This window comes from Staurois parvus, unplaced genomic scaffold, assembly GCF_062004578.1.
Source record: "Staurois parvus isolate SC_StPar_1 unplaced genomic scaffold, SC_StPar_1.0 ptg000586l, whole genome shotgun sequence".
Taxonomy (NCBI): Eukaryota; Metazoa; Chordata; class Amphibia; order Anura; family Ranidae; genus Staurois; species Staurois parvus.
In genome coordinates this window covers 1,212,479-1,237,416 of record NW_028318382.1, presented here as the reverse complement: position 1 = coordinate 1,237,416, position 24,938 = coordinate 1,212,479, and the positions used below count along the sequence as shown (strand labels likewise).

At 40.7% G+C, this 24,938-nt stretch overlaps 2 protein-coding genes across 3 annotated transcripts in view; both read left to right on the top strand.

The window, feature by feature from the left end:
- Positions 1-8,428, top strand: part of LOC149450011 (melanin-concentrating hormone receptor 1-like) — a 32,484-nt gene extending 24,056 nt beyond the window's left edge. Inside the window, exon 4 of the mRNA XM_089692436.1 lies at positions 3,140-8,428. Coding sequence (XP_089548562.1) covers positions 3,140-3,356 — 217 coding nt within the window. The 3' untranslated portion in view covers positions 3,357-8,428. The remainder of the gene's footprint in view (positions 1-3,139) is intronic.
- Positions 8,429-21,371: 12,943 nt separating this feature from the next.
- NUDCD3 (NudC domain containing 3) overlaps positions 21,372-24,938 on the top strand; it is a 45,619-nt gene continuing 42,052 nt past the window's right edge. Inside the window, exon 1 of one of the 2 annotated variants that reach the window (XM_089692434.1) lies at positions 21,372-21,488. The gene's annotated coding sequence lies outside the window, so the exon portion shown is untranslated. Of the gene's footprint in view, positions 21,509-24,938 lie in introns of both variants that reach the window. The other variant, XM_089692435.1, reaches the window with a different exon arrangement.

Below are 24,938 nucleotides of genomic sequence, written 5' to 3'. Positions count from 1 at the left end.
TTCTTTGAGAAGCATTTGGAAATACCTATTGGTCTTGGCAACATATTACTCTTCTAGGTAGTGGGTAGCAATGCTAACCACAGGGTCCAATTTCTGTTGCAACATTATCAGCAAGCTGTGCATGCTTCCACACTCTGATTACAGCATCCCAGACTGACACACAGTATTCTTGAACTCCTCTGTAATTAGCCTGTAATTTCAAAAACATTATGGGAACTGAGTCTATAAAATCAACTCAAGACCAGAGCACCAAAAATATAATACAAAATCAACTATTTCGATACCCTATAGCAGTGTTTCTCAACCGGGGGTTCCGCGGAACCCTACGGTTCCACGAGAGGTCCCCAGGGGTTCCGCCGCAATTCAGCATTGTGGCGGATGTATACCACGCAGTGTTGTTTGCAGTAGTGTACTTAGTGCCCACTGACAATCAGTACTGTCAGCACGCATTGATACCTGATGCCTCCTCCTTAGTTCCAGCTCCTCAGAGGGAGGCGCCGGGAGTACTGCACACAGCAGGAGCTGAAGGGAGATGGTGGGAGGGAGTGCAAAGCACAAGCCCATAACTGGAACACTAGGTGAGATCTCTTGATGACTCTGTGTAGAGGTGCCAGCAGAGTGCTGGGAAGGTAGTGCAGAAGGGAGCAGAGAGACAGAGCACTGTGTGTGCAGGGCTGCCGTCAATACAGACTGGAGGTTGAGCAGAGAGAAGGAGCACATGGCTAAAACAGGAGGTGACATATTTGGCAGCAGTGATGCAGACTGCAGAGAGGGGGAGCGCACAGTTGGAAGAGACTGAGTGTAGCAGGAGGTGAGATCAAATTAGCTCTATGCTATGCCATAACTGGACATAAAGCTATTATGATCTTACCTCCTGCTACATTCAGTCTCATTCAGCCATGTGCTCCTGCAGTCTTCATTCAGCACTGCCATACACAGGATGCCCCTACTACATTATTCCATGTGCTCCCACTCTCTGCTTCCCCACTCCACAGTCTGCATTCACTTCTGCCATACACAAGATGTCACCTCCTGATCACTCTCTGCACTCCACTCGATGCCACCCTCTGAGTTCACAGGAACCACAACTACAGAGGAAGCACTGTCAGTGTGTATTAAAAACAGTTTACGAATTACAGTCCAATTACTTTTGGTTCCTTGAAAAAGGGGGGATGGCTACTCTTAAGAGCTGTAATTTCTAAAGCTTAAATATGTTTTGGTAAATACCTGAAAAAATCTAAAATTGTGCCTGTGTCCAAATATATATGGACCTAACCTACATCTGCCAAAATATGGATCTGCGGTGGAACCCCAAGTGAAAAACCCTGTGGTATGGATTTGCAGAGCTGTGCAGGGAAGCATACTGTTATTTACTGAACTGTTCCCCACAAGTCCTCCTCTTCTGCTTGACTCAGGCTGTTAAATGTAATATCACCTGGGATGGACGAGAGGAGGGCTAGTGGGGATCAAGGAGAAAAGGCATGTTACAACAACAGCTTCCCTGCACTGCTCTGCATTTGTTTGTTAATTGTTGTTATAGCTACAGCTCACTGATCAGATCCAATGTTCCGTGAGCTGTAGATCTGAAAAAATTATTGGAGAGGGTTCCCCGAGATCTTTAACTTTTTGCCAAGGGTTCCTCCAAGGTAAAAAGGTTGAGAAACACTGCCCTATAGTCTACAGCCACAAAAATAATTTTACATAATTCCTTTACTGCAAACATAACAACACACATTGGATACAAACACTAGAAATCAGCTCATGCCATTTGTTTTGGTGGGTTGGAATATTGATTCCGTTCGATTCAATAGTATATGGAATACATAGCAAATCTTCTGTAAAAACTGCAAAATTTTTCAAATACACCTGGACCAACAAATATACAAAACGAATTCCAAAGATATGAAACAAATTCCGAAAACAAAAAAGTTCAACAAAATGAATATGACTAAATGAAATTCTTCAATGAACTAATGCATCTGAAACAAAATGAACATTTCCTGTGTGCACTTGTCTTTTATCAAGCAGTTATTATGTTTGTATATTGTTTATCCTCAATATGTACCCTCTGATTACTAGCGTTAATTTGCAGAAAGCATCTGTACTCCTTAGTAACCCCCTTTTTATCAGTGGTAAACTGAGCATTATTCTCTAATTAAAATGCAATATTAATGTCATGAATACAGGAAGTCCCCAGGTTATGAAAAAGAGAGGGTCTGTAGGTTTGTTCTTAAGTTGAAATTTGTACGTAAGTTGGAATAGAGTCATGTTTTAAGTGTAGTTCCAGCTAAAACAAAATTATATTTTCATAATTAATAATGCATTTTTTTGGATAGCATAGGGAAGGGTTAACACCCCTGTAATGTTTGTTTTGCTGTCTGTGCTCTAGTTCAGAAGATTTCACCTCACTTTTTGTCCCTGTGACAATCGGGTTTTCAAAATTTTGGGTTGTTGTGGAAACTAGGATTGGTGATAAACCTTCAGTGGAGACACCTTTTTCCCATGATAATTCTTACAGGAGTGAATTTCCCTTTTCCCTAGGGGTAGATTTTCTCTCACTTCTTGTTTTTCCCTCCTTTCCTAAGTACAAGTCATTTGTGACTCCAATGTTAGTAACTTGGGGACCGCCTGTAAAGTGTTAGCTATATAAAGTGAAATGAGGTGTAACGGAGCTCAAGGTCTTAGTTTGACATGTGTGGGCTGTGACACAGGCAAAGAAGCCTTACTTAGTCCCAAAGTCCTCAGTTCTCCAGGACCGGCAAGAATGATAGCAGTCATGTGACTGCTATAAAATAACAAAAAGGTATTTGACTATAAAAACATTACAATTTGTAAGAATGTGACTGGTTTGTTTAATTACTAATGGTTTACATATATTTAAGGGTCTATTCACACCTTTGCATTTCTACCTTGTTACTGCAACAATGCAGCATCAAAAAAAGAAAGTTTTGCAACAGCCAGGCATTACCACTGCAGTTGGCTTACCTTTAGTTAGGCTGTTGGGTAGAACTCTATAACGTAAAAAGCCATGCATGTGTAGCTTGTAAAACTCAACAAAAATGGATTATTGCTTTCACTGAACTTGTCTTAGTGTTTCAGATGCCACAATCCTTTATCTCTGCATCATTTTTATTTACAGGTGTTGCCGTTTCCTTTTCCGTCGCTGGGCGGGGTTCTGGCCAATTTCAGCCTTACCCCACCATGCACCAACTTCTACTGTTAACAGTCCACCACTTGATGGATTATGCACCCCTCAGCATCGAAGAAGGACGATACATTTGGAAACCCCACCATGTTCCATTACTGAAAGCACTAGGATCAGTCTGGGAGTAAGAGATGAGAGCAGTATCCTGTGATCAGCACAAAAATAGGTGCTACTGATCCTCACATATATTTTAGCCCCAGAAATGCAACAAAAAGCATTCAATCAAATTCCAGGTATCAATTTTCCAGTACAGTTTACACAAGGAATGCAGATTTTGGAATGCTGGACAAGGATTACAACAGCTGTGCAGTAATTGTTTTAATGTATTTTAAAGTGTTTAAACTGAAATCATTAGTGTACAATGTTGCAAACAACTTGTGTTCTAGTGAATTGTGTTCTTGGGTTTATTGTTCCTGGAATTAAAGTTGCAGTGTTTTCTCTGGTTTAAAGGGCAACTCTAAGCAAAAAATAAAAACAGGCAATAGCTGCTTCCAAGAATTGGCAGTTCCCAATCACCTACAGAGGCAGCTGAGTCCTCTATTCACATAGCAGGACATACTGCTCATAGCCATGTGAATGTCATATCAGTTGTCCTAAATGGGGTATTGCAACAAAAGCATGAACTGACAGCAAGTATGCATTGGCTGATTCATTAAAATATGACATGAGAAAATAAGAGCAAATGTTAACTCCATGTTTGTTCTTTTTTCCTTTTTATAGTTTTAATGTATCAGCCCCAACATTTGCTTCAGTTTTTGTGAGCTTTCTTCTGAATCCCATTTAATTCTTGCCTGAACTGAAATTACTCTGCCTGAATGCAGCCAGCTCTAACCTATGTCATTTAATTCTACCTGAATCTTACTAGTACTTTTAACTTATGGAACTGTTTTTCTTATGCATATATAAGATGTCATATAATTTCCCTGCAGTCTGGAGAGGCCTGTTTGAGCTTTCTACCATGATGGGAAAACAACCCATGATCTGTTTGTCTTCCTGCAAATTTGGGCACTGCCTTTAACCTGGCTAATTCCTCCTGCTGCTCTATAAATCCTGCAGACTGACCAAGGATCCCTTTCCTTCTCTCTTTTTTGTAAGGAAGTGTGCAGTGCATTGTGCACATAATGTTCAATGTTTTTATTTTTTAAATAACTAACTTTTTATACTTCCCTGCTCTGTGCAGTGGTTGTGCACAGAGCAGCCCCGACCCTCCTCTTCTCAGTTTCCCCGCCGGCACTCCTGGTTCCTCCCCCCTGCTGAGTGCCCCCATAACAAGCAGCTTGCTATGGGGGCACTCGTGCAGGCTGGCTCTCAGGCCACACTGTGTGTTTCTATTGACACATGCAGTGCAGCTTGGCCCCACCCCCTCCTCACAGGCAATGACTGACAGCAGCAGGAGCCAGCAGGAGAAGGCGGAGAAAAGCAGTGTTGCTGCAGACATGCACAGCACTGGATCAAGATCAGGCTCAGGTAAGTACAAGGGAGTGCTGGGGAGGGGACTGGTCACAGAAGGTTTTTTCCTTAAAGCACAGAATGCATTACAATAAAAAAACTTTGGCCTTTAGAACTACTTTAAAAGGATAAGTTAACCTTTTGACAGAAAATAATAAATGCACATTTTTTTCAGATTAAAAAAATTTTATTATTTTTTGTTGCAGGAGCCTATAAAGCATTGCACCAGCGATCAGCAGATTGCTGATGCCATGCAGGTCTCCTGCAGACCTGTCAGTATACCTGTCTAGTGCTACAATCACATTTATTTATCTTCTTTGTGTATTATATATTTACACATATTGCATGTTTAATTATTTATTTTGACAGCTAGCAGAAGGAGAAGATCCCCTGCTCACTGTCAAAGTGGCGGTGGTAGTGGGGGGGGCTGGTCCATTCATAACATGTTACTTGTTATACCCTGAATGAGGCTGTAACATGTAACATGTTAGGAAAGGTGAACTCCTATTCTTTACATAGAACAAATAGGCTCTAGTGGCTGTCTTCAAGCAATTCCTGCATACATTATAAGGGCTGGTTCACACCAGATACAGTTCAGTGTGGTTTTTTTCTGCATGAAAAACACATGGACAGTACATTATATGTGTTCCAATGGCATAGGTTACACCTGTGCAGTCAGTTCCAGTATGTTCCAGTGCAGAAAAAAAGTAGAATGTGCAGCATTTTTTTCTGCACAGAATTGTACTGGAATGTGGCAAAATAATGCATTGGAACGTATTACAGCACAAAATAAAAATCTAGAAAATCTTGGTAAAAAAATAAGAAACAAAGAGGGGAAAAATGCACTGGATTACACTGAAAACAGATAAATATTTGCATGCTGAAACGCTGCCCGAATGAGTCTTTTTGTAGTGTGAACCTGAATACAACTTTGCATTAAAGACACTCATTGTTCCTATCCTAGGGGGGAACGTAGGAGGGTAAGCAACTTTGGCATTGCCTTGCCTGATGCTAAATGTCAAAGAATATTAGCTGTTAAGGAGCATGTGTATGTAGATTATGGGAGGATCATTAAAGGTGAGTGTAATTTTACTAGGCCCAAAACCTTTGGCTATATTTTTCTGGGCAAAGGAAACTTAGTTATCAGCTGTCCATAGATGCAGAGAAACTCCAAAGCCAAAAGCAAAAAGAGCTGAGTCCTCTAGACCTCACTTCTACTTCACAAAACAAAATCCTCTTTGAAATTTCAGACTGAGGTGTTCCTAAATTTCCTAAGCTGTAGCACCTTAAAAAACTATATTGATCGGTCTTTGAATTTCTAGCTCTTATTCACACTAGTCTTCTGGGTTTGTTTTATTTAAATGTATTTATTTCAGGTACTTATATAGCGCTGTCAATTTACACAGCACTTTTACATTTATATATTGTACATTCACATCAGTCCCTAACCCTCAAGGGTCGTACAATCTAAGGCCCCTAACTCACATTCATGCATACACAAACCAGGGCCAATTTAGAAAGGATCCAATTAACCTAACAGCATGTCTTTGGAGTGTGGGAGGAAACCCACGCAAACACAGGGAGAACATGCAATTTTGCCACTCCAGGCAGGTGGTGCCCTGGTTGGGATTCGAACCAACGACCCTAGTGCTGCCAAGCAGAAGTGCTAACCATTTAGCCACTGTGCTGGAGAAATCAATTTGGGAAGCATACAGTTATACTTCCTAGATCACTTTCTCTTGCATTTAAAGGTACATGGGTTTAGATGTGCCCAGAGTACTTAATTTGCTCCTGGATTCACTGATTTCTATTACTTCTAAATGCAGCTAAACTTAATGCGCCTGAACAAAAGTGATAAAGTTTGTTTTTCTTAAATCCAGCCAAATATAACAAGATACAAATGCCCACTAAAGCCTACTAAAAAATAAACGTTATGGGTAATTTCCAAGCAGATATAAAATGCATGTAATGCTTTACAATGGCATAATTCATATTGTGGTGTACTTTAGGTCAGGTGCATTCGGTTTTAGCTGCATTTAGGAAAAACAAATCAATACAAGCATGAACAGGTTATATACTCTGAGCGCATCTAAACCCATGAACCTTTAAATGTAAGAGGAAATGACCAAAGAAATATAAAATGTGTTTTAGGTCCCTGATCAATTTCATACCATAAATAAAGTAGCAGAGTTTAAAATAGCAGCTTCAATTCACAGAAGGAGAACAACCTCTAAATTAGCTTTCGGCACTTTCGGCATATGTTAAAGCGCAACTAACCTGCAGTTTTCATGCGACTAGCTGTACTTTGCTATAGACTTCTATGATGTCCTGTGGTTTTGTTGCAGTGTCAAAAAGCGCACTAAAGATGTAGCAAGCAGGAGTTTTGGTGTGCTTTCTGAAACTGCACCAAAACCCCAAGACCTCATAGATGTCTATGGGAAAGCACATCTAACCTGCACAAAAACTGTGGTTTAGCTGAGATCAGGGGCAGACTGACCATTTGGAAACTTGGGCACTGCCCGAGGGCCCGGGGTCAGTAGGGGGCCCCATGAGATGCCCTGTCCCTTTTTCATAGGCTTTTTTGAGTTTGGGCAAGGACACGGGGCCCCATGATTCCCTATTGCCCAGGGGCCTAATGAGTTGTCAGTCCACCACTGGCTGAGATTTAGCAAAAGTGCAGCAGGGGAGCGTGAAGCCACCCTTAGGTAATTGTACGGTCTCCATCTACAAATTCCAATATGCCCTCCAAGTGTCTAACAGAAGAGAGTAAGGCTACTTTCACACTGATCCGCTGCAAAAACACAGCAAAAAAACATAGGAATTTTTACCGCGCTTTTGCCATGCTTTCTGAGTGTTTTTAAAGGACACATGACTGAAAAACTGCACCAAAAACGCTTCTCAGAGGCATTTTTGAGGCGCTTTTCAGTCGTTTTTGAAGCGTTTTTCAGGCATTTTCCATTGATTTCAATGGGAAGAAGCATATTTTGGACATTTTCTTTAACTCACAAAACATGCCCCAAAGATGCTGCAAGCAGGAGTTCTTACACCGTACCACAAGCGCAACGATTGAGTGTGAAAACATACACAGATATACATTCACATACATAGGGAAGCATTTTTCTTGAGTTGTTCAGGCGCTTTTTTTTATGCAAAAACGCTTCAAAAACTCCTCAGTGTGAAAGTAGTCTAATAGGTTATTTTCTGCTAAAAACATGTTAAACTTTAATACTATATGCAAGATATATATAATTTCAAATCTACCGTATATTGAATTTTCATAGAAATGTTATGATGTGGCAATTTTTCTGCATCTTGCTGTTATCATGCTGTTATTTTTCTAATAAAATATTACACGTCTATTAAAAAATACAGTAAAAGACAATGAACAATTAAATGTACTGTATATAAACACACACACCTGTGTATGCCTTTGGCAGTATCCTTGATCCATTTTATCTAAATCAGCCATCATGGACTTTGTTCATCAACCTGCCTCATAAAATTTTTCACATGCTTTGCCAGCAACCAGTTTGAGTCAAACTGTACTTCCAGGTGTACTTCCATAGGTATGAATTTGATAGGATGTTATGAATATGTAATTAGGTCCTACATATGTGTTTACAATATCAAGGTGTTTTAAAATAACTGTAAGAACTGAAAGTCCATGTTGGCCATAGTACACAGCTTTATGTCTACTTTCATTCTCCAACCTGTTCTTAAAGCATATCCTAGCCCAAAAAAGAAAAAAATAATATATCGCAAACTTATTATTGCTTGTGATGGCTGCATGAGTTTTCATTTTGCATTTCAAAAAGTGACTGTTGATCTTGTCAGAAAGTAAGTGTCTGTTACTTCCTATGAGCTGAACTAAATGTACAAACCATGTTGTCTTCCTTCTGTAAATTACTAATCCCCACCCACCTGTGTAAAGATGATGAAGAGAAAAATACATCTGATGTCCAGCCTGGAAGACAAGCAAGGCTCCCTCTATATCGTGAACATCGCCATCCAGGGACTGGAATTGTGTTATTCGCATTATTACAAGGTGCAAATTAGAGGGGGAAAAAAAACAAACAAGAAAACTTACAGTATGCAGATACCTCATCTAAGAGCTGATAAACTGTAATATATTAAAATGTTTTTGGGTTAGGATATAATTTAAGACCTGATTCTTAGACTACAAAGTGCCTCCAGCAACAGTTACAGCAATTGGTCGCTGGCTGTACGGAGAGCCGTGATCAGCTGTGGCTGCTGGCAACCTGTTATTAGAATGAACGGAGCCTGTGGTTACACCTAGCTGCTCTCAACTGCAGCTTTATTCTCCATGTACACTGCAGCTGATAAACTGACGTTCAGGAGCTTTTCTGAGTTTTTTTTCAGCAACCCCTGAACTCTCCCTAATGTTTTCCTATGTGTCCATGTACACATCATCATTTACAGGCAGTTGAGTTTACAGTCGTTTTTTTGAACGCACCAAACTTGCGTTCAGGAGTAGATTTCATCAGCATTCCAAACGCCGAATGCTTGTAAACGAGTGTAAACGCGGCTAACCGTGTTTATAGGTGTTTGCATTTAAAAGCGTTTTTTAACTGTTCCATATCCAAATGCTGTCCAGTGCCTTTTTTCATCATCAGAAATGCATGCAAAGCATTTTCCATGTATTCAAATGGACCCAGTACACCTGTACAGTCAGTTCCAGGTTTTCCGTGAAGGAAAAAATGGTAGAACGTGCTGCATTATACTCATGATGGGATCCATAGTGAATACAACCAGAAAAGACAGGTAATCTCACATACTGCTCTCTCTGCTTCTGCTCTCTCTATTTCTCTCAAAATGTCTGAAATAGTTAATTTTTTTACTGTTTTTCAGTGCATTTTGGGCATTTTGGAAGGTCTCCTGATGTTATCTTAAAAAACCCTTCTAAACGCAAATGCACATAAACGCAGTATGCAAACGCAGCTATACAGACATTTTTTAACCTACATTTTCTAGCAGTCAGTTTCCATCATTCAGAAGTGTTTTCCAAATGTCCCGTGTACATGGAGCCTTAAACAGAGGATTCCTGCCACTACAATTCACACTGGCCTTAATTGCCACTGTGAATGCAGCCTTAAAAGCTTAAAGTTTTGTTGACTACCTGTTATGGAGATGATGGAATCTGTTTTCTCCAGATTTTTTTTTATAAAACACATGATAAATCCTTACTATTTTTAATACATGTAGTAGTGAATGGGTAATGCTATCAGTCTAATCCTGCTGTTCAACATGGTTTACCTACTGACTGTATTGGCCCTTATTTATAAGTGTGTAAGATCATGGTTGGCAACCAGTCAATTGTGATCTACTGATAGAACGGAACTAGTGAGTATATCACAAGGCCTTTGGTTATTTCAGACAGGGAGCTGGGTAACCACCCAGAGGAGTAATCTGGCTTACTGGAACTTGGGGAGTCAATGTGCATTGAGAATGGGGGGATAAAAATAACAAACACAACAGGTACATTGGAAGCTAATTTCCATGTTTTGTTGGCACAGGTGACCTCTGCTCTAAATATTTGCTTAAACAGTTAGATCTTGTATAGCTGATGTTGACTCTATTATCAGACTTATGCCTATTGGCTGCTGATTTTCACGTAAATACTGCCCTGTTGATACCCACCTTTGCCTTATAGTTTGGGATGCACTGATACCGATATTGGTGCCGATGCAGAGTATTTTCATGAGTACTCATACTCGTGAAAATGCTCCAAATTCCTGAAACCAATACTTTGTGGTGCAATCTGTGTCAATACAAAATGTATGGATGCAAATTGTACTGCAAAGAATTGCACGCGATTAGAACAGGATTGCATTGCGATTCCTGTTCAAATTGCATGTGGGTTCCCCACTGCTCCTGTATGAACCCAGGCTTGTCATAGCCTGAAATCACATAGAAACGGTGCATGAAACCACCCTGCACCGACTCAATGCCGTCACAGAAGGAAAAGCTGGGGAATTCAAATCCCTGCAGCTTTCTGTTTTCTCAATGCAGGGATGACACTATGGGCTAGACAGCTTTTGATTAGTCAGCACCGTGACGGTTCTGAACAATCAAAAGCTGTCTAGTCTGTACTGTCATACCTGCAATGAGAGGAGAGAAAGCCGCGGGGATTTAATTGGTACAATGTATCTTCCTCTCCTTTCAGAAGCGAAAGAAAAACATGAGCAGGTTGTACAGAGACCAATCACTTTTTTTTTTTTTTTGTAATCTGCTGTGGTGTGCAAAAACAAAAGCCCATAAATGAACAAAAAAAGAGTGCATATGAACACACACAAAAAGTGCACTTAAGTGACTGATCAGGTGACCGGGTACCGGGAGTCCTGACCGTTAGTACGAGACACAGGGCTCTTGGTGAGCGGCACACAGTTTTAAAGCCCACCTCCTGGATGCCGCATATATGTGTTACTGTGTCGTTATGGGGTTAAAGAGGGTCTAAGGGGCTTATTTATAACAGAGATCATATTTCACCTTCTCAGTTATACTTCACAGATCTACTGAATACTTTGACATGCCCTTTCATTAAATGAGGGCCCCAGTATGCACTCTGCAGCATCCTATTGAGCTCAACGTTTTTACCTTCATGCATTCCATACATGAAGGTAGAAACCCCCCCCTAATAATTACCTAAGCCCCCTCTGGATCCAGTGATGTGCACAAGAGTAGCAGGTCTCTGGGGACCCCCCTCCTCACTGGCTGAGACAGCAGCAGAAGCCATTGGCTCCCACTACTGTCATTCACAGCCAGTGAGCCAATGAGGAGAGAGTGGGGGTGAGAGTCATGCTCTGTATCTGAATGAACAGAGAGAGCAGTGACTCAGGAGCAAGCCTGCTCATGTGCCCCTACAGCATGCTCCTTGCTCTTAGGGTACTTGGCAGAAGAAAGGGGCCAGGAGTGTCAGCAGGGGACTTGAGAAGACTTGTGCAAAACCATGGCACAGAGAAGATAAGTATAACATGTTTGTTATTTTAAAAAAGTCATCCTTTAATATCACTTTAATGCAGCACACAGAAATCCTCTATTGGAGGAGAATCACTTTGACAGGTCATGTGACTGTACTCTCTTCCCATCTTTTATTTTTTTTTTCAACAACTTCCAATCATTATTATTGTGCTGAAAAATCTAAATGAATGATTATTAGATAATACTGACGGTTCATATTTTAGATACTAAGATAAATTAGGACAATGAAAAATTATGGCACAGTGATGTGAACTATTCAGATATTTAAATATGGAAATGATTTAGGAGTTTACAATATTGGAGAAAAGCATTAAAGTGTTACTAAACCCAGGACCTTGCGTTCACTATATCTGGTCTCCCACAGTACACACAACATGGAAATGCAACTATTTTAGTAAACATAAACTGCTAAATACCTTTTCTCATCAGAAGTTAGAGCAGTCTTGTGGCTTCTATCAGCGGTCAGCCAAGCACTAGCTAAAGCTTGTAGGAGTTTTCTTTCTGCTTTAGGAGGATGCAGGACCCCTGTCCGCTATCTGGCCAGTGCTGATTGGCTGTGAAGATCACATGCACTCTCCCAAGGAAAAAAAAAAACCTCTCTAGTAGTAAACACCAAACTGAGCATGTGCAAAATGCCTACGGTTTAGTCTGTCTTATCAGGAGATAACAGGTGGTCAGTTGAAAAAGGGGAGGTACAGAGAAAAAAGGATCAAATGGCTTTTTTACACAATGCAGAGGATTAACCCCTTAGGTTCCACAGTGAGTATAACAAGCCTACTTTACTGCATATACAGACTGATTTTACTGTTGTGGGTTTAGTAACACTTTAATATATAAGTGGAGCTTGCATGAAAAATACATTCCAACAGAAAAACATACAATAGTCACTTATCATTGTAAAATAAAAATATTATCCGCAAATGCCCTGACATTGAGAAAATGTCAAACCTCCCATAGCTGGTTTGTTTATGCTGGAGTTTCTAGTAAAGGCTACCACAGATGGCTTGAATTTCAGCCGATCCCTGCTGAATGGGAAGAAATTCAAGCTATGGGTGGCGCTGTCAAGAAGCCACATGGAAAATTGTCAGGCAAACAGTGACTACATCCAATCAGATGCAGTCACTGTTCAAGTATTCTGATAGCTGCATGTGCCTTCAGGAGAGCTTCCGCCATCCACGCTTTTTAGTGCTATATAGCTAGCATTAAATGGTTGTGTGACATTAACAATTGTTCCCCTTTGCACCCACAGATAATTGTGTGTCTGTCGTCTCAGGCAGCAAGGTAAACATTATTTACTGAATTTCTGTATTTTTGGAAATGGAAATGTAGCAGCTCCCGAATACAGTGTAATAAGGAATCCAGGCACTGGGGTAGATTTACTAAAGGTAAATAGACTGTGCACTTTGCAAGTGCAGTTGCACTAATTTTTCCCAGTGCTTAGTGAATGTTGTGAAGCTTTACTTTGTAAAGAAAACCCAGGCAGGTGCAAGGAAAATAAAAAAAAAACAATAAAAAACCCATCATTTTTGCTTGAACATGATTAAATGATGAAAATCAGCAGCGCTTTTCCACTTTTGCTAAGCTCTGGGGAAAATGAGTGCAACTGCAAAATGCATAGTCTATTTGCCTTTAGTAAATCCTTTCCATTGTGTGGACCAAACGGTGACCCTAGCAATTCTGATTTGAAACTATATTAAAGACAAAAGGAATAAGTTACAGAAAGTTTTTTTTTTAATTCTACCATAATTCAAAGTCCTCACATGCAATATAATAGTGTGATGGGTAAATATGCATTTCTCAACACATACATTTGTTGCCGTTTACTTGAAAATAACGTTTTTTATTTTGCACTGACGCAAAACAGTTGATTAATCATTTGTCGTAAAGGTATTTGTATATTTAGTCACTATAATTTCATATAATAATGTAAATGCAATTTCAAAAGTAATTTTCAATATTATTAAAACAATACCCGGTGATCCTGCAATGAAGGTCCTTTCTTAGATTCTTCCTATTATAGGGTGACCACATTCAGTCCTTGTCTCTCAGTTGTGCTCCCGCATTATAACCCTATCAAATGGGCTCCCAACAAAGACTACAAGTGGCTGTTTCAACTCACATTACACAAGAATTGTCCATTGTCACCATCAGGAAATGCCATACAGCCATCGCTGGAGTGCATATAGTCAGGAAGTGACTGCAAACAAGAGACAGCAGATCAGCAACAATGGGATGTAATAAAGGTTAACAAAGCAAATTTTATTTGTATCAATTTATGATACACAGTGCACAGCAAATAAAACATCATTTAGGCAGGGTTAACATTTACTTTAAATATTTCAAGTAGTTACAGGTGCATCTCAATAAATTAGAATATCATCAAAAAGTTAATTTATTTCAGTAATTCAATTAAAAAAGTGAAACTCGTATATTATATAGATTCATTACACACAGCGTGATATATTTCAAGCATTTCTTTCTTTTAGTTTTGATGATTATGGCTTACAGCTAGTGAAAACCCAAAATTCAGTATCTCAGAAAATTAGAATATTACATAAGACCAATAAAAAAAAAGGATTTTTAATTTAATACAGAACTGTTGGCTTACTGAAAAATATGTCCATGTACAGTATAGTATGCACTCAATACTTAGTCGGGGCTCCTTTTGCATGAATCACTGCATCAATGTGGTGTGGCATGGAGGCGATCAGCTTGTGGCACTGCTAAGGTGTTGTGGAAGCCCAAGTTGCTTTGACAGTGGCCTTCAACTCATCTGCAATGTTGGGTCTGTTGTGTCTCATCCTCCTCTTGACAATCTTGACAATACCCCACAGCTTTTCTATGGGGTTTAGGTCAGGCGAGTTTTCTGGCCAATCAAGCACAGTGATACCATGACCATTAAACCAGGTATTGGTACTATTGGCAATGTGGGCAAGTTCTGCCGGAAAATGAAATCAGCATCTCCATAACCACTTGCCTACCATTAAACCTGGTATTGGTACTTTTGGCAATGTGGGCAAGTGGCAAGTCCTGCTGGAAAATGAAATCAGCATCTCCATAACCACTTCCCTACAGGGCACTTATACCCCCTTCCTGCCCAGGCCAATTTCCAGCTTTCAGCACTGTTGCACTTTGAATGACAATTGCGCAGTCATGCAACACTGTACCCATATGAAATTTTTAGCCTTTTTTTTGTGACAGATAGAGCTTTATTTTGGTGGTATTTAATCACCTCTGGGTTTTTTATTTTTTCTTAAACAAACCAAAAACCACTGAACATTTTGAAAAAAAATTTTTTTTCTTAGTTTTGGTATAAAATTTTGTAAATAAGTGATTTTTCTCCTTCACTGATGTGCGCTAATGAGGCTGCACTGATGGACACTGATAGGTGGCACTGATGAGGAGGCACTGGTAGGTGGCACTGATGGGCATTGACAGGCATCACTGATAGGCACTGAAAGGCAGCATTCATATATGGCACTGATAGGCGGCACTGACTGGCACTGATAGGCAGCACTGACGGGCACTGATAAACGGCACTGATGCACACTGATAGGCGGCACGGACTGGCACTGAGAGGCGGCACTGATTGGCAGCACTGATAGGTGGCACTGACTGGCACTGATGGGTGACACTGAAAGGCAGCTCAGATGGGCACTGATATGTGGCATTGATGGGGACTGAAATGTGGCACTGGCAGGTGGCATGGATGAGCACTAAGAGTTGGCACTGATGGACACTGACAGGTGGCACTGCTGGGGCTACACAGATCATCAGGGCACACTGATCATCAGTGCTCTGATGATCTGTGTACATGTCCCCTCCGAGGAATGCCGATTACCTGCTCTCCTCTCCTCACGAGCTGTCAGCGTGACAGCTTGTGGGGAGAGAAATGCAGATAACCAGCATTTCCCTGTTTACATGTGATCAGCTGTGATTGGACACAGCTGATCACATGACGGAGCCGACATCTTTGGCTCTTTCCGTTGATCGGTGATCTGCTGTGTCCGAGGGACACAGCGCACCGCCGATCGCCGCGCTGCGCGCTCCGGGAGGGGTTAGAATGTGACGTCCTCCCAGAATGAGAGAACCACCTTGCATCCGTCATATTAGTATATGGCGGGCAGGAGGTGGTTAAAGGAGCATGCAAAAACAGCAGAAAGCAGCTCAAAAGTGTCTTAAAGTGGTATGTCACCTAAAAACAAAAATGTAATATACTGCAACTTACCAATCCTTAGATGTGGTTACTGCATTTGTTTTTTTAGGCTTTTTCCCCCTTTATTTCCCCTGGTGATCTGGCCAGTAACACACTTTCTGTGTCTGCAATCTGGATGAAATAGTAAAAAGGATACCTTTGGACAGCAGCATTGCCAGTCTGGGAGAGGCTAGTGTTAGACCAGCAGATTTAGATGAACCTGAGTAACAAATTGAAGCTGAACGCCAGCTAACATTTTATAAGCAACTACAGCAAACTGTTTCCTTTTGGGACAAAGGTTTTACATGAATATATCAAAGATGACTATTGCATGAACCCCTGTTAGTGTTAAATGATCAACTCTCTAACTGGACAGCTTGGTCAGTTAATGTAAGTTGAAAAATAACAGCCTTACTGACTGGATTACCAGGGAAAGAGCTTAAAAAGGAACTAATGCAACCAACCAAAGCTGCAATTTTATTTTTGTTTTTGGGTTTAACACCCCGGTCACATCACATCCGACTTTGAAATCGAACATCTTACAGTGAAGTCGCATGATTTCAAGGTCGGATGACATGCCAATTTCAGGTGCGATTTTCAAGACATCTGACACAGATGTCTATGCAAATCGCACCAAAAGTAGTGCATGTACTACTTTAGAAATCAGAGCGGCTCCGACCAAGTCTGACCAAATATAACCGCTGTAATTACGAACAATAGGGTGCGACTTGGAATGTGATTTGTTACGTGCCAATTCCGGGGTGTAATACCACTTTAAACTGTGAAATGCAAACTAAATACAACTTTAACCATGCTGAATTTTTCAATCTTCAATTCTAAAAAAACAGATGTATCGCTGTACTGCAAATTATAAAACGTTCTATGGATTCTAAACGTGCCCATAGACACAGAGGGGAGGTTGGACATATGGGCACCTTCAAGATGCCTACATTTCACTGCAGCTGGATGTGTATGCGCAACCTGGCCAAGAAACAATCTTTGTATAAATGATTTTTCTACAAAATGCAAGTTTGCATTGGTGGATAGACATTTGCATTTCGTTTTGTTCAGATTCATTTTTTATTATTCGAAAATTCGGAAGTATCCGAATTTCCAAATTACAATAGTAATGAATTTTAACAAATCCAAAATACCAAAACAAAATTTCATCCGAAATTTGAAACTAATTTGAAAAACAAGAATAGAATAAAATATAATAGAAATTAAAGGAATATAAAAAAATTATAGAAAATAAACGAATATAAAAGGAAATAATAAAAAAAAGAAAAGAATAGAAGAGAACAGAATAGAAAATAAAGAAACAAAATAGAAAAGAACAGAATAGAATAGTAAAGAACATAATAGAAAATAATAGCATAGGTAGAATAGAAACATATAGAGAAAAACAGAATAGAATAGAAAATAATAGAATAAAATAGAAAAGAATAAAGTAAAACGGAAAAAAAAGAAAGCATACAGCTGTCTTCCCAAATTTTAACAGAATAGAATAGATAATATATAATAGAAAAGAATACAATATAAAAAACAATAGGATAAAATAGAATTAAATAGAAAGAATATAATCGTCTTTCGCAATTCGAATAGAATAAATTCAAATAAAATAGATTAGAACAGAATAGAATAGAAAAGAATAGAAAAGAATAAAATAAAATAGAAAAGAGTATAATAGAAAATAATAGAGTAAAATAGAAAAAAATAGAAAATAATAGAGTAAAATAGAAAAACATACAATAGAATAGAATAGCATAGGATAGGATAGAGAATAGAATAGCATAGGATAGAGTAGAATAGAATAGAAAGAATATAACCGTATTCCGAAATCTGAATTTGAACAGAAAAGAACAAAATAAAATAGAAAAGAATAAAATAGAATAGAAAAAATAATAGAATAGAACAGAAAGTATATAACCGTCTTCCGAATTTTAAATTTTGAATACAATAAATTTGAATAGAATAAAAAAGAATAGAAAATAAAAGAATAGAATAGAAAAGAAAAAAAAACAATAAAATAGAATAGAACATAACCGTTTTCTGAAATTCATGTTTCAAATAGAATAAATTAGAAGGGAAGGGAAAGTTAAAAACAATACACTAGAACAGAGTCAAATAGAAAAAAAATAACCATCTTTAATTCAAATTTTGAATAGAATAAATTTGAATTCAAATGCCGATTCAAACTTTGCAACTGAGTTTGCAAAATTCGAATCGAATTCAAATATGCGGAATAAAACGAATTCTGAAAATTAATTTAACTAAATGACATTTAAATAAGGAATCTAAACAATATTTTTCTTTCTGCACAGGTGTATTTGTGGACTGGCTAGGACAGGGAGCATCGGCCAAGATTGTGGAAAAGAACAAACATATCCTTATCAAATAATAAACGGGCAAACAGGGCAAACGTTTTCAGTACTTTATCTGACCATATGCTTGAGGAGCCATTCATTGACTAGAGGCTTGTCACATGACAGAGAGGGATCACTGCAATTACAGCCTCTTTACAAATCAATACTTCAAAGATTATGCTCCCCACAGTAAGGTGACCAAATTTTTAAAATAAAATCTGGGGACACTCTTACCATTCAGCATGCTGAATGGTAAATACAGCCAAATTGTGGAAGCAGTGGAAGGGGCTTATAGAGGTATGGATAAATAAATCCTGAGCCTACTCTGCCATGGGTTAAAAGTACATAATCCACAGAGTGCAGGGGTCAGGAGTGTATAACCCACAGAGTATAGAGGTCAAAAGCAAATAAAGCACAGAGTACCTCCTAAACAAAATTCCTCTCTACTCCAAATATAACCACCCACCAACCATAATGAGACTATCTCCAGCACAAATTCCATTCGTCCTCCTTGAAGTGGACTTACCACTGCTTGACATTAGATTACAACTTCTGGTGAGTTCCAAAGGTCTCGACACCACGATCACCCACACTTTTTTTCTTCCTTGTGTCACTTATACAGCAATTGTTACAATACATGGGCAACAAATGGGTAGTCGTGACAATACATAAGGCAATTGGTGTGCCAGCTGCTTTAAAGGCTCTCTGAACATGATTCTTTTAGGGTTAAGAGGTCAGCAGTAAATAAGGCAGAGGATAGAGGTCAGTAGTAAGTAATGCAGAGAGAAACACAGGTTGGTAGTAAGGCAGAGGGCAGCAGAGGTCAGTAGTAAGTAATTAAGGGGCAGCAGAGGTAAATAGTAAGGCAGAGGTCAGTTGAAAGTAATACAGAGATCAGTAGTAAGGCAGAGGATAGAGATCAGCAGAGAGCAGCAGAGGTCATTAGTAAGGCAGAGGACAGCAGAGGTCAGTTTAAAGTAAGCAGAGGACAGCAGTCCAGATCAGTAGTAAGGCAGAGGATAGAGATCAGCAGAGAGCAGCAGAAGTCAGTAATAAGGTAGACAATAGCAGAGGTCAGTAGTAAGGCAGACAACACACAAGTCAGTAGTAAGGCAGAGGACAGCAGAGGTCAGTAGTAAGTCAGAGGACAGCAGAGGTCAGTAGTAAGTCAGAGGACAGCAGAGGTCAGTAGTAAGTCAGAGGACAGCAGAGGTCAGTAGTAAGTCAGAGGACAGCAGAGGTCAGTAGTAAAGCAGAGATTAGTAGTAAGTAAGTAGAGGACAGGAGAGGTCAGTAATAAGGTAGACAACAGCAGAGGTTAACAGTAAGGCAGAGGACACACAAGTCAGCAGTAAGTCAGAGGACAGCAGAGGTCAGTAATAAGGCAGAGAACAGCAGAGGTCAGAAGTAAGGCAGAGGACAGCAGTAAGACAGAGGACAGCAGAGGTCAGTAGGAAGGCAGAGGTCAGTAGGAAGACAGAGGACAGCAGAGGTAAGTAGTAAGGCAGCGGTTAGTAGTAAGGCAAAGGTCAGTAGCAAGGCAGTGGTCAGTGGTAAGGCAGAGGACAGCAGAGGTCAGTTGTAAGTAAACAAAGCACAGCAGAGGTCAGTAATAAGGTAGAGGACAGCAGAGACCAGTAATAAGGCAGAGCACAGCAGAGCGGAGTAGTAAGGCAGAGGACAGCAGAGGAGGGTAGTAAGGCAGAGGACAGCAGAGGAGGGTAGTAAGGCAGAGGACAGCAGAGGTGGGTAGTAAGGCAGAGGACAGCAGAGGTCAGTAGTAAGGCAGAGGACAGCAGAGGTGAGTAGTAAGGCAGAGGACAGCAGAGGGGAGTAGTAAGACAGAGGACAGCAGAGGTGAGTAGTAAGGCAGAGTACAGCAGAGGTCATTAGTAAGGCAAAGTTCAGTAGTAAGGCAGAGGACAGCAGAGGGGAGTAGTAAGGCAGAGGACAGCAGAGGGGTGTAGTAAGGTAGAGGACAGCAGAGGGGAGTAGTAAGGCAGAGGACATCAGAGGTGAGTAGTAAGGCAGAGGACAGCAGAGGGGAGTAGTAAGGTAGAAGGCAGCAGAGGGGAGTAGTAAGGTAGAAGGCAGCAGAGGGGAGTAGTAAGGCAGAGGACAGCAGAGGGGAGTAGTAAGGCAGAGGACATCAGAGGTGAGTAGTAAGGCAGAGGACAGCAGAGGGGAGTAGTAAGGTAGAAGGCAGCAGAGGGGAGTAGTAAGGCAGAGGACAGCAGAGGGGAGTAGTAAGGCAGAGGACAGCAGAGGTGAGTAGTAAGGCAGAGGACAGCAGAGGTGAGTAGTAAGGCAGAGGTGAGTAGTAAGGCAGAGGACAGCAGAGGGGAGTAGTAAGGCAGAGGACAGCAGAGGGGAGTAGTAAGGCAGAGGACAGCAGAGGGGAGTAGTAAGGCAGAGGACATCAGAGGTGAGTAGTAAGGCAGAGGACAGCAGAGGGGAGTAGTAAGGCAGAGGACAGCAGAGGGGAGTAGTAAGGCAGAGGACAGCAGAGGGGAGTAGTAAGGCAGAGGACAGCAGAGGGGAGTAGTAAGGCAGAGGACAGCAGAGGGGAGTAGTAAGGTAGAAGGCAGCAGAGGTCATTAGTAAGGCAGAGGTCAGTAGTAAGTAATGTAGACACCACTGTCTGGCACAGTCAGTCAGGACTTGGGCACAGCTATCTCATCCATTATTGGGTACACTAGTTCTGTTGACACCCCGGGATTCCCTCACGTTGGAGGGACTTCCTCTCACTTCCTGTTTTGTCTATGAACAGGAAGTGAAATCTCAATGGGACTAACAGGGCTGTTTTACCCTTCAATTCTCTATCCAAAATGAAATCGTGTTGTGTTTAATTCCACCTTAAATTGCACTCCATTCCCAAGGCAGGCTACCACTCAGTCATAGGGCACAGCTGCTTCCATAGTGGACTCCACACACCGCTACAATGCAGAAAAGCCTTCCTATAACAATACTTCCTGAATGAGGCAACACTGCTGCCCGGCTCAGTATGGCGACAATACGTTCACCTCAGCAGTGAAGGGTGCGGGCTGTAGGGGAGGCACACAATACACAGAGCTGCACAACCCCCTCCACATTGATTACACATCGTCCTGATACCACAGAACATCTCTCTGCATCTCATTATCAGCACATCTCCATAGCAACAGCCTCTATGAATCTGGAAAATTCTCTCCAGCTAGCAACAGAGTAGACCGGAAGCGGAAGTGCAACCTCGCCGGAAGTTTTTCTGTGGAGGAGAGAGCGGAGAGTGAAAACAGTGAGTGTCAAAATTCCCATGTGAGTTGTGCGGGGACTGTGTGGGGAGAGATCGGGCGGTGTGTGGTGGGATCGTGTATGGGAGGCTGGTCTCCCCTATGGTGTACAGTGACAGCAGTACAGAGCTGTGAATGTCAATAGACTTCAATAGCCTTCATTCCTGTTAAATGACTGCTGGCCTGTTCTTATCTATGACGGGAGGTGTGATATGATACCATGCTTCTGGAGAATGAATGACTCTGTTCACACCTGTGCGCTTCTGCCTCGCTAAATGCACCTTCCCAGCATGACAAAAGCACGTGTAAAATTGTCCCCTTTAAGGGCTTCTTTATGGCCCATTCACCCCAAAACTGAACATGTATGGTGTGGTTTTATTGTTTACATGCAGCTGACACATGGTTTTCCATCCATATTTGCCCTGTGAGGTCACTTCCTTCTTTCTGTGGGTTTTGGTGGAACTTAGATCCATAGAGCGTAAAGTCGGATCAAAGTCGCACGGGAAATTTCGTGACTTTGGAGTTTGCTAGTGTGAACCAAGACTATCATTCAACGGTGGGTCTGACTACAGAGGGACAAGTCACATCTAAGTCGCATCCATACAAAGTAGTAAGAGTGTGAATGGAGCCTCCGTGAAGAAAGTAAATTGAAATACATGAAAAAATGATTCCAGAAAACACACTGAAATGCTTGCAAACACGCATGCCGAAATGCATATTGAATCCATAGATAGTGGTTTACATGAGCCTTTAACCACCTGCCTACAGGGCACTTTTACCCCCTTTGTGCCCAGGCCAATTTTCACCTTTCAGTGCTGTCACATTTTGAATGACAATTGCGTGGTCCTGCAATATTGTACTCATATGAAAATTTTATCATTTTTTTCACACAAGTAGAGCTTTCTTTCCATGGTATTTAACCACCTCCCGCCTGCCATATAGTAATATGACGGACACAAGGTGGTTATCTCATTCTGGGAGGATGTCATTTGATGTCCTCCCATTCTCACCTCGCATGCACGGCTCAGGGAGCACGAAGCGTAGCGATCAGCGGTGCGCTGTGTCCCTCAGACATAGCGGATCACCGATCACAGAGCCGAAGATGTCGGCTCAATCATGTGATCAGCTGTGTCCAATCACAGCTGATCACATGTAAACAGGGAAATGCCAGTTATCGGCATTTCTCTCCTCTTGAGCTGTCAGCCGGTAATCGGCTTTCTGCGGAGGGGACATGTACACTGATCATCAGGGCACTGATGATCAGTGTGCCCTGATGATCAGTGTAGCCCCATCAGTGCCACCTGTCTGTGTCCATCAGTGCCTTGTGTCAGGGCTCATAAGTGCCTCGTGCCAGTGCCACATCAATGCCACATATCAGTGCCTACCAGTGCACATCACTGCCACATATCAGTGCCCATCTGAGCTGCCTTTCAGTGTCACCAATCAGTGCCGCCTATCAGTGCCCATCAGTGATGCCTGTCAATGCCCATCAGTGCCACCTACCTGTGCCTCCTCATCAGTGCCCATCAGCAGCCTCATTAGCGCACATCAGTGAAGGATAAAAATCACTTATTTACAAAATTGTATAACAAAATCTAAGAATAAACTTGTTTTTTTTTTTCAAAATTTTCAGTGGTTTTTGGTTTAAGAAAAAATAAAAAACCCAGAGTTGATTAAATACCACCAAAATAAAGCTCTATCTGTCACAAAAAAATGATAAAAATTTCATATGGGTACAGTGTTGCATGACCACGCAATTGTCATTCAAAGTCCAACAGCGCTGAAAGCTGGAAATTGGTCTGGGCAGGAAGGGGGTAAAAGTGCCCTGTAGGCTTGTGGTTAATCGCCACTGGGGTTTTTATTTTTTGCACTATAAACAAAAAAATTGCAAAAAATTTGAAAAAAAAAAGTTTTTCAAATTTTTCAAACGGGTAATTTGTCTACTTCAGTGATGTGTGTTGATGAGGCTGCACTGATGGATACTAATAAGCAGCACTGGAAGGCACTGGCGGGTGGCACTTCTGGACATTGATAACCAGTGCTGATCTTTTCTGTGACAATTGCCAGTTGTCAGCAGTACTTTCCTCAGGCTGTGACAGCGTGAGGAAAGTGCTGCCAATAACCAGCAACTGTATTTGCTCCATAATCTGATGTGTCATTGGACACAGCTGATCACGTGGTAAAAGGCTACTGTGATTGGATCACAGAGATTGCCGGGTGCTGGCCGCTGGGGGCACACAGGAGGGCACGTTCTGGGAGGACATCATATGACGTCTTCCCAGAACTGGTCAACGGGGCTGTAGCCGTCATTCGGCTATAGCATGGTTGGCAAAAGGTTAATCCTATCTAGCTGTTCAAATCTGTGTGCTGTGTTTTTTTTTTGGTTTTTTTTGTGCTTTTTGCTTGTAGCATCTTCAGTGCCCTTCCATTATAATAAATGAGAAGTGTACCAAAAACACACTGCACATTTTTTTAAGTGCATTTCTTTGAGGCACTTGTCCGTTTTGCCCAGGTAACCGAGGGGGAAAATTAATTTAAAACCGAATATGGCTAAAACAGGAAGTGAGAGGAAATCCCTCCAAAGTGAGGTAATCCTAAGGTGTCAAAAGAACTAGTGTCCCCATTGGAAGATGTTGGGTCTCATGCACACTGGATGGTTTTGATATCTCTCCTAGACACCTTTCCTCCTGGCAGTGGTGTTTTGGCAGAAAAAACACTTGATGCTTGTACACGTGTGTACAGTCAAGCAGGGTGGATAAAAATCAATAATTTTTTTTAAAAAAATAAAAAAAAATCTGATTTTTTTATTTAAATCGTTATTCCATCATGAAATAAAGATTAGTTTTTTAACTATGTAGAATAAGGCTGTATATGTTTTATTTGTTTGGTAAATAAATTCCATTAATCCATTCACAATGTCATGCTCTTCCATGTAAGATTATTGGGCAGTTTCTCTGCCTACCAGATATTATCACAGATGCTTGGTTTACTTTTGCAGTTCTCAAAACTGAATTTTACTCAGCAGAGATCATATGCCTCTTCTTCACAGCAAAAATGTTATAACATGAACAGAGTTAAGAAAAAGACCTTAATCCTAACTTCTACAAACCTATGAATACAGAATCAACCCCTTCAGTTGTAAGTTTCAAGAAGTTCAGTGAATAGAATAGAAACAATATTTTTCTGATTGTTTGGAGTGGAATAGATCTGCACAAGAAGAAAGTGAAACTAAGTGTGAGGAGGAAGGGGCTGACAGTCTAAGTTTCTTAAAATATATATATTTTGTTTAGCCAAATTAGTTAACAAACATGGATGTTTGTTTAAGCAAATAACATATGCTGTAATGTTATTGTTTCAGTTGAATAAATCTATTTAAATTGTTATTATTAAGATAATTATTATTTTTCTCCTTCCTAAGTACAACAGAAAAGTTGTCCAAATTTGAATGATTAACC